This window comes from Neodiprion fabricii, chromosome 1, assembly GCF_021155785.1.
Source record: "Neodiprion fabricii isolate iyNeoFabr1 chromosome 1, iyNeoFabr1.1, whole genome shotgun sequence".
Taxonomy (NCBI): domain Eukaryota; kingdom Metazoa; phylum Arthropoda; class Insecta; order Hymenoptera; family Diprionidae; genus Neodiprion; species Neodiprion fabricii.
In genome coordinates this window covers 19771300-19784941 of record NC_060239.1, presented here as the reverse complement: position 1 = coordinate 19784941, position 13642 = coordinate 19771300, and the positions used below count along the sequence as shown (strand labels likewise).

The window sequence follows — 13642 nt, the reverse complement described above, 5'->3', positions numbered from 1 at the left end:
TTTTTGTCGATGACAAAAATCAGCGGTAAATGTAAAAAACTATGGATAATGAAGAAAGATATTGAGCGTTGAAGATAACCGTACGTTCGGGTGTGGTACATATTTACATGCGTTTTTCTCTAAGCAATGTTTTCCATTAGTTTTGCTACGATTAGTCAAGAACACGGTAAAATATCGCCTTGTTCATTGTTTTAAAATGAAGATATCAACTCTCTTTGCAAAGTGAACCAACGTCTATATCAAAAATTTATTATTGTTGTTATTACTGCAAATGTGATTTATTTTTCAATATTTTTCAAATTTTATCTGCCATTTTGTTAAATTTCATATTTTTAAAAAAATATTCGAAAAAGACAATGGCACTTGAAAATCACCAAAAACTTTGACCGTTCACTCGGAATCGTGGCAATGAAAGAGCAGCGCATAAGACGCGTGGTCTTCTATAACCGCCCATATCTCCCTCAAATATTAATATTTTCAAACCTTCATTCACTGACATTTGTAGCCAAAACTAAGAAAATGTATACATGTTATTTAAATTTTTTACAAATGCCATTTAAATTCCAACCCATTTTCGGCTTATTTTTGCCTCCTACTCCCCTTAAATATTCGCTTGGGGCGATGAAACCCGACCACCCCGTACACTTATAATATTCAAGGTCCCTGGAACATTTATATCAAAGTAAACATGATCCCACTGCCATGGTACTATAAAAATCTCAGGATATACTCAAAAATGTCTAATTTTTTTTTACACTGAAGAGAAACAATTCATTTTTAGGTTTTTCGCACATGCAGACTGCAAATGTAAAAAAACGTGTTTTTGACAGGTATTAAGAGTATTACTTTCAATGGGTTCATATTCAGAAAAAACAAACATTTTTAGGACAAAATACACCTTAGGTCGTGTTTTTATGAGGAAAGGCAGTTTTGAAAATTGGAAGACAAAGGTTTAATTCAAAACTCGAGTCAAATTTATCAACGCGTTTTTCGTAAACGTATGGCCTGGAGGCCTGAAAATTTGAGAATTTTCATATCTTAGAGTACACTGTATCACATATTTAGTGTATACCAGCATTAGTGTACTCAAAAACATATCCAAATTGTGGTTATATCGATATTTTTACCATCAAAATCTGGCAGAAAGTCGGTGGACCATCCTAAATACAAATCAGCTTGAAATTGCGATAATCGTGAAGGTTACATCGAACGTGCTATATCATATTTCAGCTCGTTACCTTTGAGACATTGCCACCAGTAGACAATCCTTTGAAATGACTGGATGCATAGGAAATTCCCACTCTACTCAAGTCCAGAGTTTCCAATTCGTCTTGCAATCTGACATCAAGCAAATGCAATTTTTCCTGTGTATCAAGCAGTGCCAGGGACCTTGCGTTTAGCCATCTTAAATTGCTGATCATATAGGAAACAGTAACACGTTGCAATGGTGAAAGACGTATCCTAGAATTTCGTTCCGTGCAAACCTGAAAAAATAAACTTGAATAATAGCGTTGTCTCAATATGTAAATAAATTCGCTAGTAATGCAATGGATGTAAATGTTGGTATGAATCGGTAGTCACTTAGCTCACTCGATAATGTATTATACATATATGGGGTAGTCCAAATGAACGTGAACGCGGTTTGACCGCGACCCCCACCGAATTCATCGCCGATTCATTTCATACTTCTGCGCTACCAGATACACATTTTCTAATTTTTTCAGATTTTTTCCTCATGCTCTTTGGGTGTAGATATTTTAGATCTCATTTTCCATAACTCGAAATCTGTGCATTTGGGAGAAAAGTGGTAAAAGAAAAATAGTTATGTTTTTTTCTGAATTGGTTGGAAATAATACTTTCAGAATTTTCTGAAAATCGTAAGTCATTGGTTCTAAAGAAAAATGCACAAAAATCGGTTTTTCATAAAAACGGTGTTCTCGAAAAATTTGAAAGCTTTTGTGAATTTTCTTTGACTGAAAATCAAACTTTTTTACATTGACGCAAAGTGAGTCCGGCCGTCTTTTGGGAGCTACGCTTCTTTTTGAACATTAATGTACAGGTTACCGTATGAAAAGTAGACTGGAGAAAAGATATGGCCAAATGTTTTCAGAAAACTCAAAAAATTACATATTTATACATAATTATATTATACAGAGTATCCCATTTCAACTTGGACAGCTGAATAACTCAATAAATTGCAAGCCGATCGAATAAATTTAAAAATAAACGTTGTTGGGTATTGATGGCCTAACCCAACTTTGAGCTTCACTTTGGCATTGACCTTCATTTTTACGGTGATTTGAAGATCAACTTGTGGTTTTCAAGTAAACACCCCTATTTTTGACCTTGGATTCCAAAAGAGCACAAAATTATACGTTCAGATAGGTATCCATGTTAGGGGTCAAAGTGACCTCTACGGGTCATTTTAAGGTGAAATTTCCGCTTGGTGCAGGACAAACTGGTAAATGATGATCCTATTGCTGTTTGGGTCAACGAATTTCATACATCGGTAACCTTGAACAACGGTGTAAATTTTTGTTGGGGTCTCCTTATTAATAAATCTTTCGATTCTGTACAGACTTGCACTGAGAAAAAAAAATTTGCCCATATAGTTAAAAATCTGTATAGTTAAAATATTATAGTCGTGAAGATAATTTTTATAGTAGAATTTACTCAAATTATCGTTTGGCGCACTACAAATACAATGTTAATTTTACCACACACTTCTAGTTGATCCAAGAACTTCAAAGGGACTATAATAATCGTACAATTAACTATATTTTTTGTTATAATGTTCCCCATATACAGTTGTTCATCAGGATTATATTCGAATAGTGCGGTAAGCTCTGTTCTGTAGTCTTCGATAGTGTAGAGTATGGTTTAATTAACTAATTTATAATCAATTATAATTATTTACGGATAAGTATTTAGACCACCCGAGATGATTCCTGCAACTTTTGTCAGAGTTGAATGCACCATACATAGTTTGACTCGACTTAAATATGGTTAACGCTGATACAGTAATTATTCAGACAAGATAATACAAACATAGTTTCAACAACTATACATACACTGTTGAAAATATTTGAAAATCTACGACATATTTATAACACAAAAGTTTAGTTGAATTACAAATGTCGTGTTATACAGGGTGTCCCTAAATTGCCTCCCACGGACTAGCCAGCATAATACCTCGTTAAAATCCAACCGAGAATTTCTTTTCCGGAAGCTCGTCCAACGCATAGTTTTTGAATTATAAGCGATGGCGCTAGGCCAATCAGAGTGCACCATTTCATCTAGATTTGCCGCCACGGAAATTGCTGTTTTTTTCGTCTGGGTGAATTATTATTATTCGCATACGAATTAAATATCGGCACCTCCCCTCTCTCGCTGCTGTATCCCTTATTCTTGAGGATGCGCTTCTGTTTACACACACAAGTGTGCGCCCATGGATGTGCGGCCGGCAGCGTGTGCCGCGGCAACAATACCGAGGTCAGCGCTCGAGAAGGGGTACAACAGCGAGTGAGGGGAGGTGCCGATATTTACTTTGTAACCGAATAATAATAATTCACCCAGACGAACAAAACAGCAATTTCCGTGGCGGCAAATCTAGATGAAATGGTGCACTCTGATTGGCCTAGCGCCATCGCTTATAATTCAAAAACTATGCGTCGGACGAGCTTCCGGAAAAGAAATTCTCGGTTGGATTTGAACAAGGTATCATGCTGGCTAGTCCGTGGGAGGCAATTTAGGGACACCCTGTATAGTGAATTACTAAGCATTCTCAATAAATGTGCATTATAATTTTGTCATTTTGCTTAAGTTAGTTGGAAAAACGCAAAAGGGTATTTTGAATTCAATTCATTGTGCAGTAAATGTATTAGGTATATTTGCAAATTTCATTTACGGTACTTGGAATTTACTAAACATTCTACTGAATGCAGTTGATAAATGGAATAATCTTGTTAATCAGTTTTCAGTGACTGTACCCGTGATGCCCGTATGGACCGTACATTTTATTATGAATCAAATAAAGTCATAGATTCTCATAAAGTAGTTTGGCGTAGTAGGTAGGGTGCCCGACTTACAATCGGAACATTGCGAGCGAAAAGGGTTCGAGCCCCGGTTAGGAAAAAATAATGCGCTAGGTTTTAATCGATCCAACATGCGTTTTCCAACGGTTTTAGCTACTGATAAGTTGTCAAAATGGTGTCTGCACTCACGAAAAATCATTGACATGAATTATCTACGAGTTTCTCATCTATTTTTTTTCATTCCATAGTTTTACTATACATTTACGATAAAGCTACTCAACTCGTATAGTAAAGTTAAAAAACTGTAATCTAAAATTTCTGTATTGAATTTCTAAATTATAAATCTAGTAACGATAAGTTTATCACATTTATCGCACTAATGTTTAAATATGGTCAGGTCTTCATTATTGTACCGTTAACGATAAAACTTTTGTCAGATGTAATAATAAGTTCGTAGTTCGGAAAAACATAATGCAATAAGTTCTATTAACTATAAATTCGTATTGTCCCCTCAGCACACAATTTTTTATAGTAAAGTCAACCACATTTTTTTCTGAGTGTAACCTTATCGTCTCAACCTGTCCTCCTATTTCCATTCTGGCTAACGCCACTGCCTTTTGCTAACTCTGCTAATTCTATTCCCCACCATTCCGGCTAGATTTGCACACCTTTGGTCTACTCCTGCTCTTTACCTCGGTTCCAGTCCTATTCCAACGTTCGTATAATCAACTCCAACTCTAACTTTCAGGTTCAACCTTAGTTCCAGTCCAAATACTCATTTCACCTGTTCCTAATCCAAATCACCTAATTACGCAATTACACATTTCTCAGTTCTAATAAAGCTTTTATACAACCAAATGGTACACCTTCTCCATTTCATTATCACTCCTTCCGTCATTTCCGGATTAAGAACAGAGACGAGACCGTACCCGAATTACCCAAATAACATCTTGGGTGGCTATTCGCTGTGAGCCGCTGCTTGGAGGGGAGCTGCGAAACGATCGCAGCGCGCGGGGTGGCGAGTAGTGTGTTGAGCCAGCGTGTGTTGTGATAGCATTTTGTATGAGAAACAATAGACGGTATGTGGAATTACACTTGTTATGCTGTTAACTGCAAAAATAACGGTAAAACTAGTGATTGTATATTTTACAAGTTTCCAACTGCATCACATAAAATAGTTCAAAATAGGAAACAGCGTAGTTTCTGTGGTTTTCCACCTATTAAGACCGATGAAGATTTATTAGATATTGCTGGAGTGAACTTCCAGAACTTTAATTTTTTATTATCTAAAACTGAAAACCCATTGGAAAGATCTACAATAACAAGAAAACAGAGGCTTTTAATTTTTTTAGTGAAAATGAAAACTGGCCTCACATTTTCAGCCATAGCAATTTTCTTTGGTTTACATCGGTCAACTATCTCCAAGATATTCTTTTCAACTTTACAATATTTGAGTTCGTCAACTGCAAATTTAGTGTTTTGGCCAAGTAGAGCTGCCGTACAGAAAACTATGCCGGAATGTTTTAAACCTCAGTACTCTAATACTCGGGTTATCACAGACTGCACTGAATTCAAGATAGATGTTCCGTCAAGTGTTGACGACCGTATTTACTGTTACTCTCATTATAAGAAAGGTTTTACAGCAAAAGTACTGATTGGTATCACACCATCTGGGTTCATCTGTTTCAAATCGAAAGTTGCTGGCGGTAGAAAAGGTGATTCCCAATTAACTATTGAATCGAATTTCGTAGATTCATTGGAAGATGGTGATGTGGTTTTAGCAGATAAAGGTTTTTCTCAAATCAGATCTATCATTGATGCAAGTGGTAAACGAGTATTTTTTATTATGCCACCATTTTTGGAAAAAAATCAGAATTTTCGAAAGAAGAAACAGATCTCGAAACAGAGTTCGAATTCATGTAGAAAGAATTATGCAACGACTTAAAACATATCAAATTTTGTATAAAATTCCAGAAAATTTGTTCTTTTGCATCGATAATATTATTCATGTTATCTGCGTCTTCGTAAATTTACAGCCACCAATTTTTTCTAATAAAACAACAACTATCAAGTAGAATAATAAAAACCTTTATTCGTAAAAGGTAGTGGTTTTCATTGTGTATTTATTAATATTATATTGCTACATACTACTGGAGTTTCAACTCGTTATTATTTTCAACTTTTCACTTCACTGTTACAATGGAAATATCACTTATTTGATAATATTTTGCTGATTTGGATATTTATCAGTATGTCTCTAATGTAAATTAACACGCCGGCTGTTTAGCTTTTGAAACCGCTAGGTGGCGGCACGAGCGAGGCTCACAGCGAATAGAGGTGATTCGATAACTGCTTGTCGAATCAAACCTGCTCAAACCCGTAACAATAGTCTATCGCGAGGTTTTTTTTTGTATATATTATTAAAAAATAATTTTTTTTTCTGATATCATACCTACTACAGTTTCAAATACTGTTTTTCTTCATTTTTGAAAAAAAAAATTCCTTACATCAGACTATTACTATTACCTAATCTCACAAGATTCTTTTTTATTTTTGCAGATTGGTTTATTTTTGGTGAAATTATGATGTCGATAAGGAGGCGCCATGGTTTTCATCAATAGCCCATTTATACTCGTAAGAAATATTTCTATATATTTTTATATATTATATTTTTCTTCTTAGAGTTGACAAGCCAATAAAATGTCTAGTCTAAATTTTTTTTTATTTTCACCATGCCACCCCTCGTAATAATTTTCAAATTTACTCGATTTGAGCATGCGCAAGGGTATGTGAGCGCTTAAGTGACTGAGTCGTGCAATGCGTCATTTAATGCATTAGTTTGGTCTTTACGGACATTTCGACCCATATCAAAAATACATATCATTAGTCACCGATGTATGGCATTCTTCAACCCAAACAGCAATATCACAATTTACGAGCTTTCGGGCATCAAGCGGAAATTCGACCTTTAAATGACCCCTAGAGGTCAATTTGACCTCTAACATGGATACCCATCTAAACGTAGAATTTCGTGCTCTTCCGGAACCTGAGTTGAAAAAACACAAGTTGACCTTCAAATACCATTAGAAATGTAGGTGAATGCCAAAGTGAAGGTCATAGTTGGATCAGCCTTTCGATACCCAATAACTTTTGTTTCAAACATTTTTTGACTCGCTTGCATTTTTTGAGTTATTCAGTTCTTCAAGTTAAAATGGGAAACCCTGTACAGTTATATTTTTCACTAATACAAAAAAAAACATAATTTTTTCCTTCCACAACTCGTCTCCCAAATGCACAGTTTCCGAGTTACGGAAGATGAGATCTAAAATATCTACTCCTCAAGGGCAGGTGCAGAAAATCGTGAAAAATCAGAAAATCTGTATTTGGTAAAGTACAAGTAGGATATAAATCGGCAATCAATTCGGTGGGAGTCGGGGTCAAATCCATACAGATATCAAGAAGTTTGAAGCTGGTAATTGCTGTATGAATTATTGTAATTATACCACGTGAAACTCGAGTTTCAGAAATTGTTATACGCTAGTTTCCTTGGATTTTTTTATACTCGCAATGGAGTGAAGTTGTAAAATAAGATTTGGAGGTTGAATGGAACCATTTTTGATAAAAGTCTTCGCTAAAATTGCTCTTACATTGATAAAGTGGAAAGGAAATGATTTAATATATACCTGATAGAAGTGTACGGCATCATCTCGAGCTAAGGCCAACACAGGATCAACGACACGGGTCGAATCTGCGGCTTGTATGACAACTAGCTGCCACGATACTTGTGGCGGAGCAATGGCTGTCCCGCCTAAGGCATGCGTGAGAACCACCCGCATCCGTGGTCTTATAGAAACAACTATTACCTGAAAACATGCGATAATAGAACGGGCATTTAAAAAGTTCAAGGGTTCAATACAATCCTGATTTCATTATAAATGACAATTGGATGGAACCTCGGTTATCGCAACGCATGAGAGGTCTCCACACTCCTTCACATTCTACCGCACATATGCGATGCGCATATGAAGACCGAGAGTAACGAAAGCAGGTAGAGCGAGAAAGAAAACGTGACTGGAAGAGATTAGGAGACGTGCGTATGCAACACTGGAAAAGTGATTGACGTTTTTCTAAGTTATCGAGGATGGAATTGGGACACAGCCTATCGAGCATGACTGTTGCTGCTGTGGAACGAAATTAAGTCTACATGCAATCAATTGAACTGTTGGGACTACTATGAATTTTCAAATACGATGATATTCCGAACCGCGAATAACTCAATGAAGTTCAGTGGTGGAGCTTAAGGGAAGCTACAGCTGATTGCGATGGTCGGGATCGTAACGAACAATTTCTTTACGATATTCGACGCAATTGCAACAATCAAGATCACGATAGCCGAGGTCCAACTGTAGATTGCTACGTATTGAAATGTGAAATTCTCTAAAAAGAATATCATACTACAATTCATAAATTTGGAGGGGGTGACTGAAAAAGGAAATCAAAGTTTCAAGCATTATTTTGCACGAAAGCAAATATTAGCCGTAACCAATAGTCTGAGCTGCTGTTGTCACATCCGCTGCAATAGCAATACTTCACATACTACACTATGAAGATACGAAATACCGGAATCTAAACACAACTCGAAGCCGAATTCGCATCATTTACTTATATAATTGACCAATCTACGATATCTCATGTACACTTGGGAACAATGAATCTGAGACGGCTAATTTTTTACACTAGACGGTTGTGTTAGCAACAAAGAGAAACCTACATCGCCATAGTCGGTCGAGCACGAAACAAACTCAATCTCAATAAACATAACATAACCCATGACCCATGGACTGACACATCAACAAGTCATTATCCCCGCGGTATTCTAATGTTAGATTCGACGGTCATGGATTATGTCATGTTTATTGTGATTGAGTTTGTTTCGGACTCAGCCCATTATGGCGCTGTAGGTTTCTCTGTGTGGCCAACATAATTGTCTAGTGTAAAAAATTAGCTGTCTCAGATTCATTATCCCCAAGTGTACATTGCCTCGTTACTGAGCGACAAAAGTCAGAATGAAAGTAATATTTTGTCCCCGTGTTAATCAAATAGAAATTGAAAAATGACTTTCAGAAACTATTGAATATTAACATTACAGGCTTGAATTTTAACAGGCACCTTATATCCTCTTCCTATAACTATTTAAGGTGACTGAAAGTATAGTCGATGATTTTGAACCACCTCAATATACGCTCTCAACGAAAATTTTTAAGCTATCCGTTTCAAATTTGGATACAACATTCTTGACGCCATTCTTCATCTTGCTATGGAAGCTTTTTTTTATTTTTTGAATTCTTTATATTTTTTTTACAAAAAACTGTCGAATAATAGGTTATATTCGATACTATTTGTTCAAACTGCAGCCAAACTGTCAGCAAACTGGCTATTAAATTCAAACTGTCTAAAACAAGATAGCGGCTTTCATACTGATTAATCATCTTTTTACAAATGTCGATTTAGATAATATGTATGTTGTATTTATTGTTCCCCTTCGGGTTACAGCGACTCCCATTTCTCCCATCTTTCACAATCCTTTACATATTTTCTTACACTATTCTTAACCTATTCTTACGTCCTAACTTATCACTACTTATTCTCTACTTGCCTTAGCCCTGTGCCTTGCCGTTCCTTGCCATTCTTTTACATTACATCTTATTTTTACCTTATCACGTATCTTTACTTTATCTTATTTTATCTTGTTTTATACCCTATATATTATTTTATACCTTAACCATACTTATCCTACTCGACTTCCATTTCCCATTCATCCCTCATTCTTTCCTTCTATCTCACATTCCTGACCCTTTCCAGTTCTCTCATCCATCCTTCTCTCTCTCCCTCCTCTCCTAACATTGCCCTTACGTCCTCCTGCCAGCTCCCATGATTCGTCCTCCCACCCACATACCCTACACCTTATCTTTATCTCTTCCTCCCAGTTCTTTGCCTTCCTCATCTCGTTTCCTATCCTGAATCTAACGTCCCTTGTCCACCTGTTTTCTCCCCAACCCACTGGGTTCTTGTCCAACATTTCAATGGACGTAATAAACTTGTATTCTATTCTATTCTATTCTATTCTCTCCTGTGTCTCCCTAAATTCCAGGATCTTCTCTCCCTCCTCTCTATTACCTACCTACTATGTGCTCCCTTTTTTGCCAAGAAACTTTCCCTTTCCCTTTCCCATCTCGATCCCTGCTTCCCCTTCCCTACCCTTTCCCTTACTTCTTCCCAGCATCTCCTAGTTAACTCGCTTCCCTCTCCTTTCTCCAGCTGCCATTCAAAATTCGATGCCCTGCTTCCTGCTTTAATCCCTAGTTTCTCCTTCTGTAACTCCTCCCTGACTAAATACCCCGGTGCTCGCCAATCTACTCCTAAAGTCCATCTCAAATACCTATCCTGTACTGCCTCGATCTTCGTCCATTCCCTCCACCCCCATATCTCCAAAACGTGTTTCATAACCGTCCACACTAATCCTACAAACAGTCAAAACTTTTTCTTCCAGTCCCTCCCAAACCTTCTTTTCCCTATTCCCCATACCTGCCTCATTACTACCTCTGCTTACCTCACCGTCTCTTTCACGCGCGCTTTCTACCGCCATTACACTTTACCGTGTACCTCAGGTAACAAAACTCTTTCACCTCCTCTATCTTTTTGCCTTTCTATCCCCAATCCACTTTTTTCTTTCTAGCTCTCGCTTTTCTAAATCTCAAAATCATCGACTTTGCTACATTTACCATCAGCCTCTTCCTATCCATGTATTTCTCTAGCTTCCTAATCATAATTTCCATCTCCTCTTCCTGCTCTGCTAACAGCACTACGTCATCGGCGTACGCTAGAGTCGAGACCCCACCTGCCACCAACTTCAGCCCTTCGACCCTTCTCCCTCTTGCCATCTCCTCTTCCATATTCGCCAACAAAATATTAAATAAGTGCGGGCTGAGTGGGCAACCCTGCCTGACCCCCCTCGCCATCCAGAACACCTCTCTCACCTTCCCCCCACTCCTTACTCCACTTTTTGTCTCTTTGTAAATCTCCTCTACTCTTGCCCTGAACCCTACCCTCACCCCTCTTCTTTCCATAGCCTCCCACAGCACCTTTCTCTCTACCGAATCAAACGCTGCCTTCAAGTCAGCAAAAGATGCGACCATCTTTCCCTTGTCCTCCCCTACCTGCCTGTTGATTAGATAGTTAGACATACATATTATCAATCATCCCCATTCCCTTCCTAAAACCCAACTGATTATGCGATATCACCCTTCTCCTCCACTTCCCTTTCTAACCTGCCTGCTAACACCATCGCGTAAACCTTGTACAACGTCAGCATTAGAGTAACCCCCCTGTACTCTTCTACCCTTTTTCCCTCCCCCTTTTTTACCATTGGCGATATCCGTCCTTCCATCCATTCTTCCGGCCAACTCTCTCCCATCCATACCCTGTGAATGTTTTCCATACCCACTGCTAAATCTCCTCCCCCCCCCCCCCCCCCCATGTATCCATACCTCGCTAACTACTCCATCCCCTTCCGGTGCCTTTCCATCCCTCAACTTGCCTATCGCCTTTCTGATCTCTTCCCTCTGTAGCTTCCCTTCCCCGTCCCCCTCCCTGTCCAGTCCACCTTATAGTCTTATGAAATACTCCCTCCACTCCTCCTCATCTATTGCCTCATTCACCTTCTACTTTCTTCTTTCCCTATTTATCATTTCCCATACCTTACTTTACGTCTTTGCTTCAGCTACTTCTTTTATGACACTCTCATTTCCTTCCTCATCTTTTCCTCACATAATATGTTATATTACCTTCTTTTCTTTCTATATTTTCTTCCTCTCTCTTGCTCCAATTTCTTAGATTTTTCCTAAGGTCTGCTTTCTTTTGGCTAGGTTCCTCACCCTAGCAACCCTTTTTCGCATTACCCTCCCTACCTCCTGATTCTATTGGTCGCCTAAGCTCCCTTAGTCTTTCCTCTATCTCTTTGCCTACGTCCGCTTCCCCTACCCTTCCCATTTTACCTCTCTTCTAAGCCTCTGCCTGCCCTCCTCTGTCCGAACCCCTTCACCAACTCCCCTTTCCCTTTTTTCCTTTCTTTTCCCAGACACTCCCCCCCCCCCCCCCTCACCCACACTACCACTGGGTGATGGTCTAAATCAACTCTATCCCCAATCTCAAGCCTTTCTCTAACCTCATTGCTTCCCACAGCATAATCTATCATCGTCTCCCCCGCCCCTCCCACATACGTAAATTCCACTTCTTCATCTCTCTCTATATCCCCATTCGTTACTGACCAGACCGTCTCTTCTAAAAATTGCAACAGCTCCCTACCTTTCGGTTTATTTTCCTGTCCTTTGACTTCCTGTTCTTACTTTCCTCCTTTCTGTCTCCCCAGCATCTTCCCCCCTCTTGCGCCGTCCTGGCATTGAAGTCACCCCCCACTAACACTTTTGCCCCTCTGCCTGCCTCTTCTACTCTTTCCCTCAGTTCCCCAAATTTAGTTTTTAAATCCCCATTCGCGTATATCCCTATTACTAGCCATTTTTCCCCCCCTACACTAACTTTTCTCCTCACCATCCCCTCCTTTACCTCTGTCTGCCCTCCCTCCTCTCTTACTAATTCCTTTCTCACTCCTGACAACATTCCCCCCATTGCTCTTCCATTCATGTTTGTTCTCACTGCACACTGCACTTCCCATTCATATCCTGCCGGTAGCTTATTACTAATCCTTTCCCATCCCTTCTTCTCTATCCATATTTTCGTTCAAAATATCACATCCCACTCTATTAAAACCCTCCAGAAATCCTAGTCCTTTTTCGCTAGCCCCGCTACGGTCCAGAACCCTACTTTCCAGCCCTCATCACCTGTTCACTTACCCTCCTCTTTCACCTCTTCCTCTCCCCCGCCCGCAACTTCCGCCGCTCCATACTATCCATTCCCTCACCTGCCTTTCCCGACTCACCCCCGCCTGTGACGCTATATCAACCTCTTGCCGTTCTTCACTTGCTATCCTGTCAGTATCACTTCCCACCCCCTCCTTTTCCTCTCCGCCCAGGTCTCTGCCCGCCCCATCCCTAAGCACCTCTCCTTTCTCATCCCACTTGCACATTTTACCTTTTATCCATATTTTCCCATACCCTGCTCTTACTCTGTTTCGCCTTCTCTCCTCGAACGCTGCTATATCCCGCAATTTCCATTTTGTTTTTCTTTTCGCCCAGGTGAGATCCTCCTCTAATATCTCTTCCCTCCTTCTTAAATGACTTTTTTTTATCTATTAACTTCCTCTTCTTTTGCTCCCTGCTCCCTAGTCTTGCTATCCATATCCCCCTTTCTCTCACCCCTTTCGCGCCTACTTCCCACGTCTCTTTTATCTCGACCTCTACTCTTATTACCTGCATAATCTTTTGCAATCCTTCTTTTTCCTTTCCCTTTTCTATTCTGGTTCCTCTCACTACTATATTTCCCCTCCGCTCCGCCCTTTCTTTCCTCTCTAAAACCCACTCCACCTCTCTTGCCCTATCCATTGCTATCTTTGCCACTCCTGAGTTCCCCTCACTCTGTCGCTTCTCGGCGCA

General features: G+C 39.2%; 1 protein-coding gene across 1 annotated transcript in view; it reads right to left on the bottom strand.

The window, feature by feature from the left end:
- The window catches only part of LOC124185645 (vacuolar protein sorting-associated protein 8 homolog), a 155952-nt gene that overhangs the window by 107142 nt on the left and 35168 nt on the right, over window positions 1-13642 (bottom strand). Inside the window, exons 5-6 of the mRNA XM_046576603.1 lie at window positions 7718-7897; window positions 1239-1484 (exon numbers count right to left, since the gene is read on the bottom strand). Coding sequence (XP_046432559.1) covers window positions 1239-1484; window positions 7718-7897 — 426 coding nt within the window. The remainder of the gene's footprint in view (window positions 1-1238; window positions 1485-7717; window positions 7898-13642) is intronic.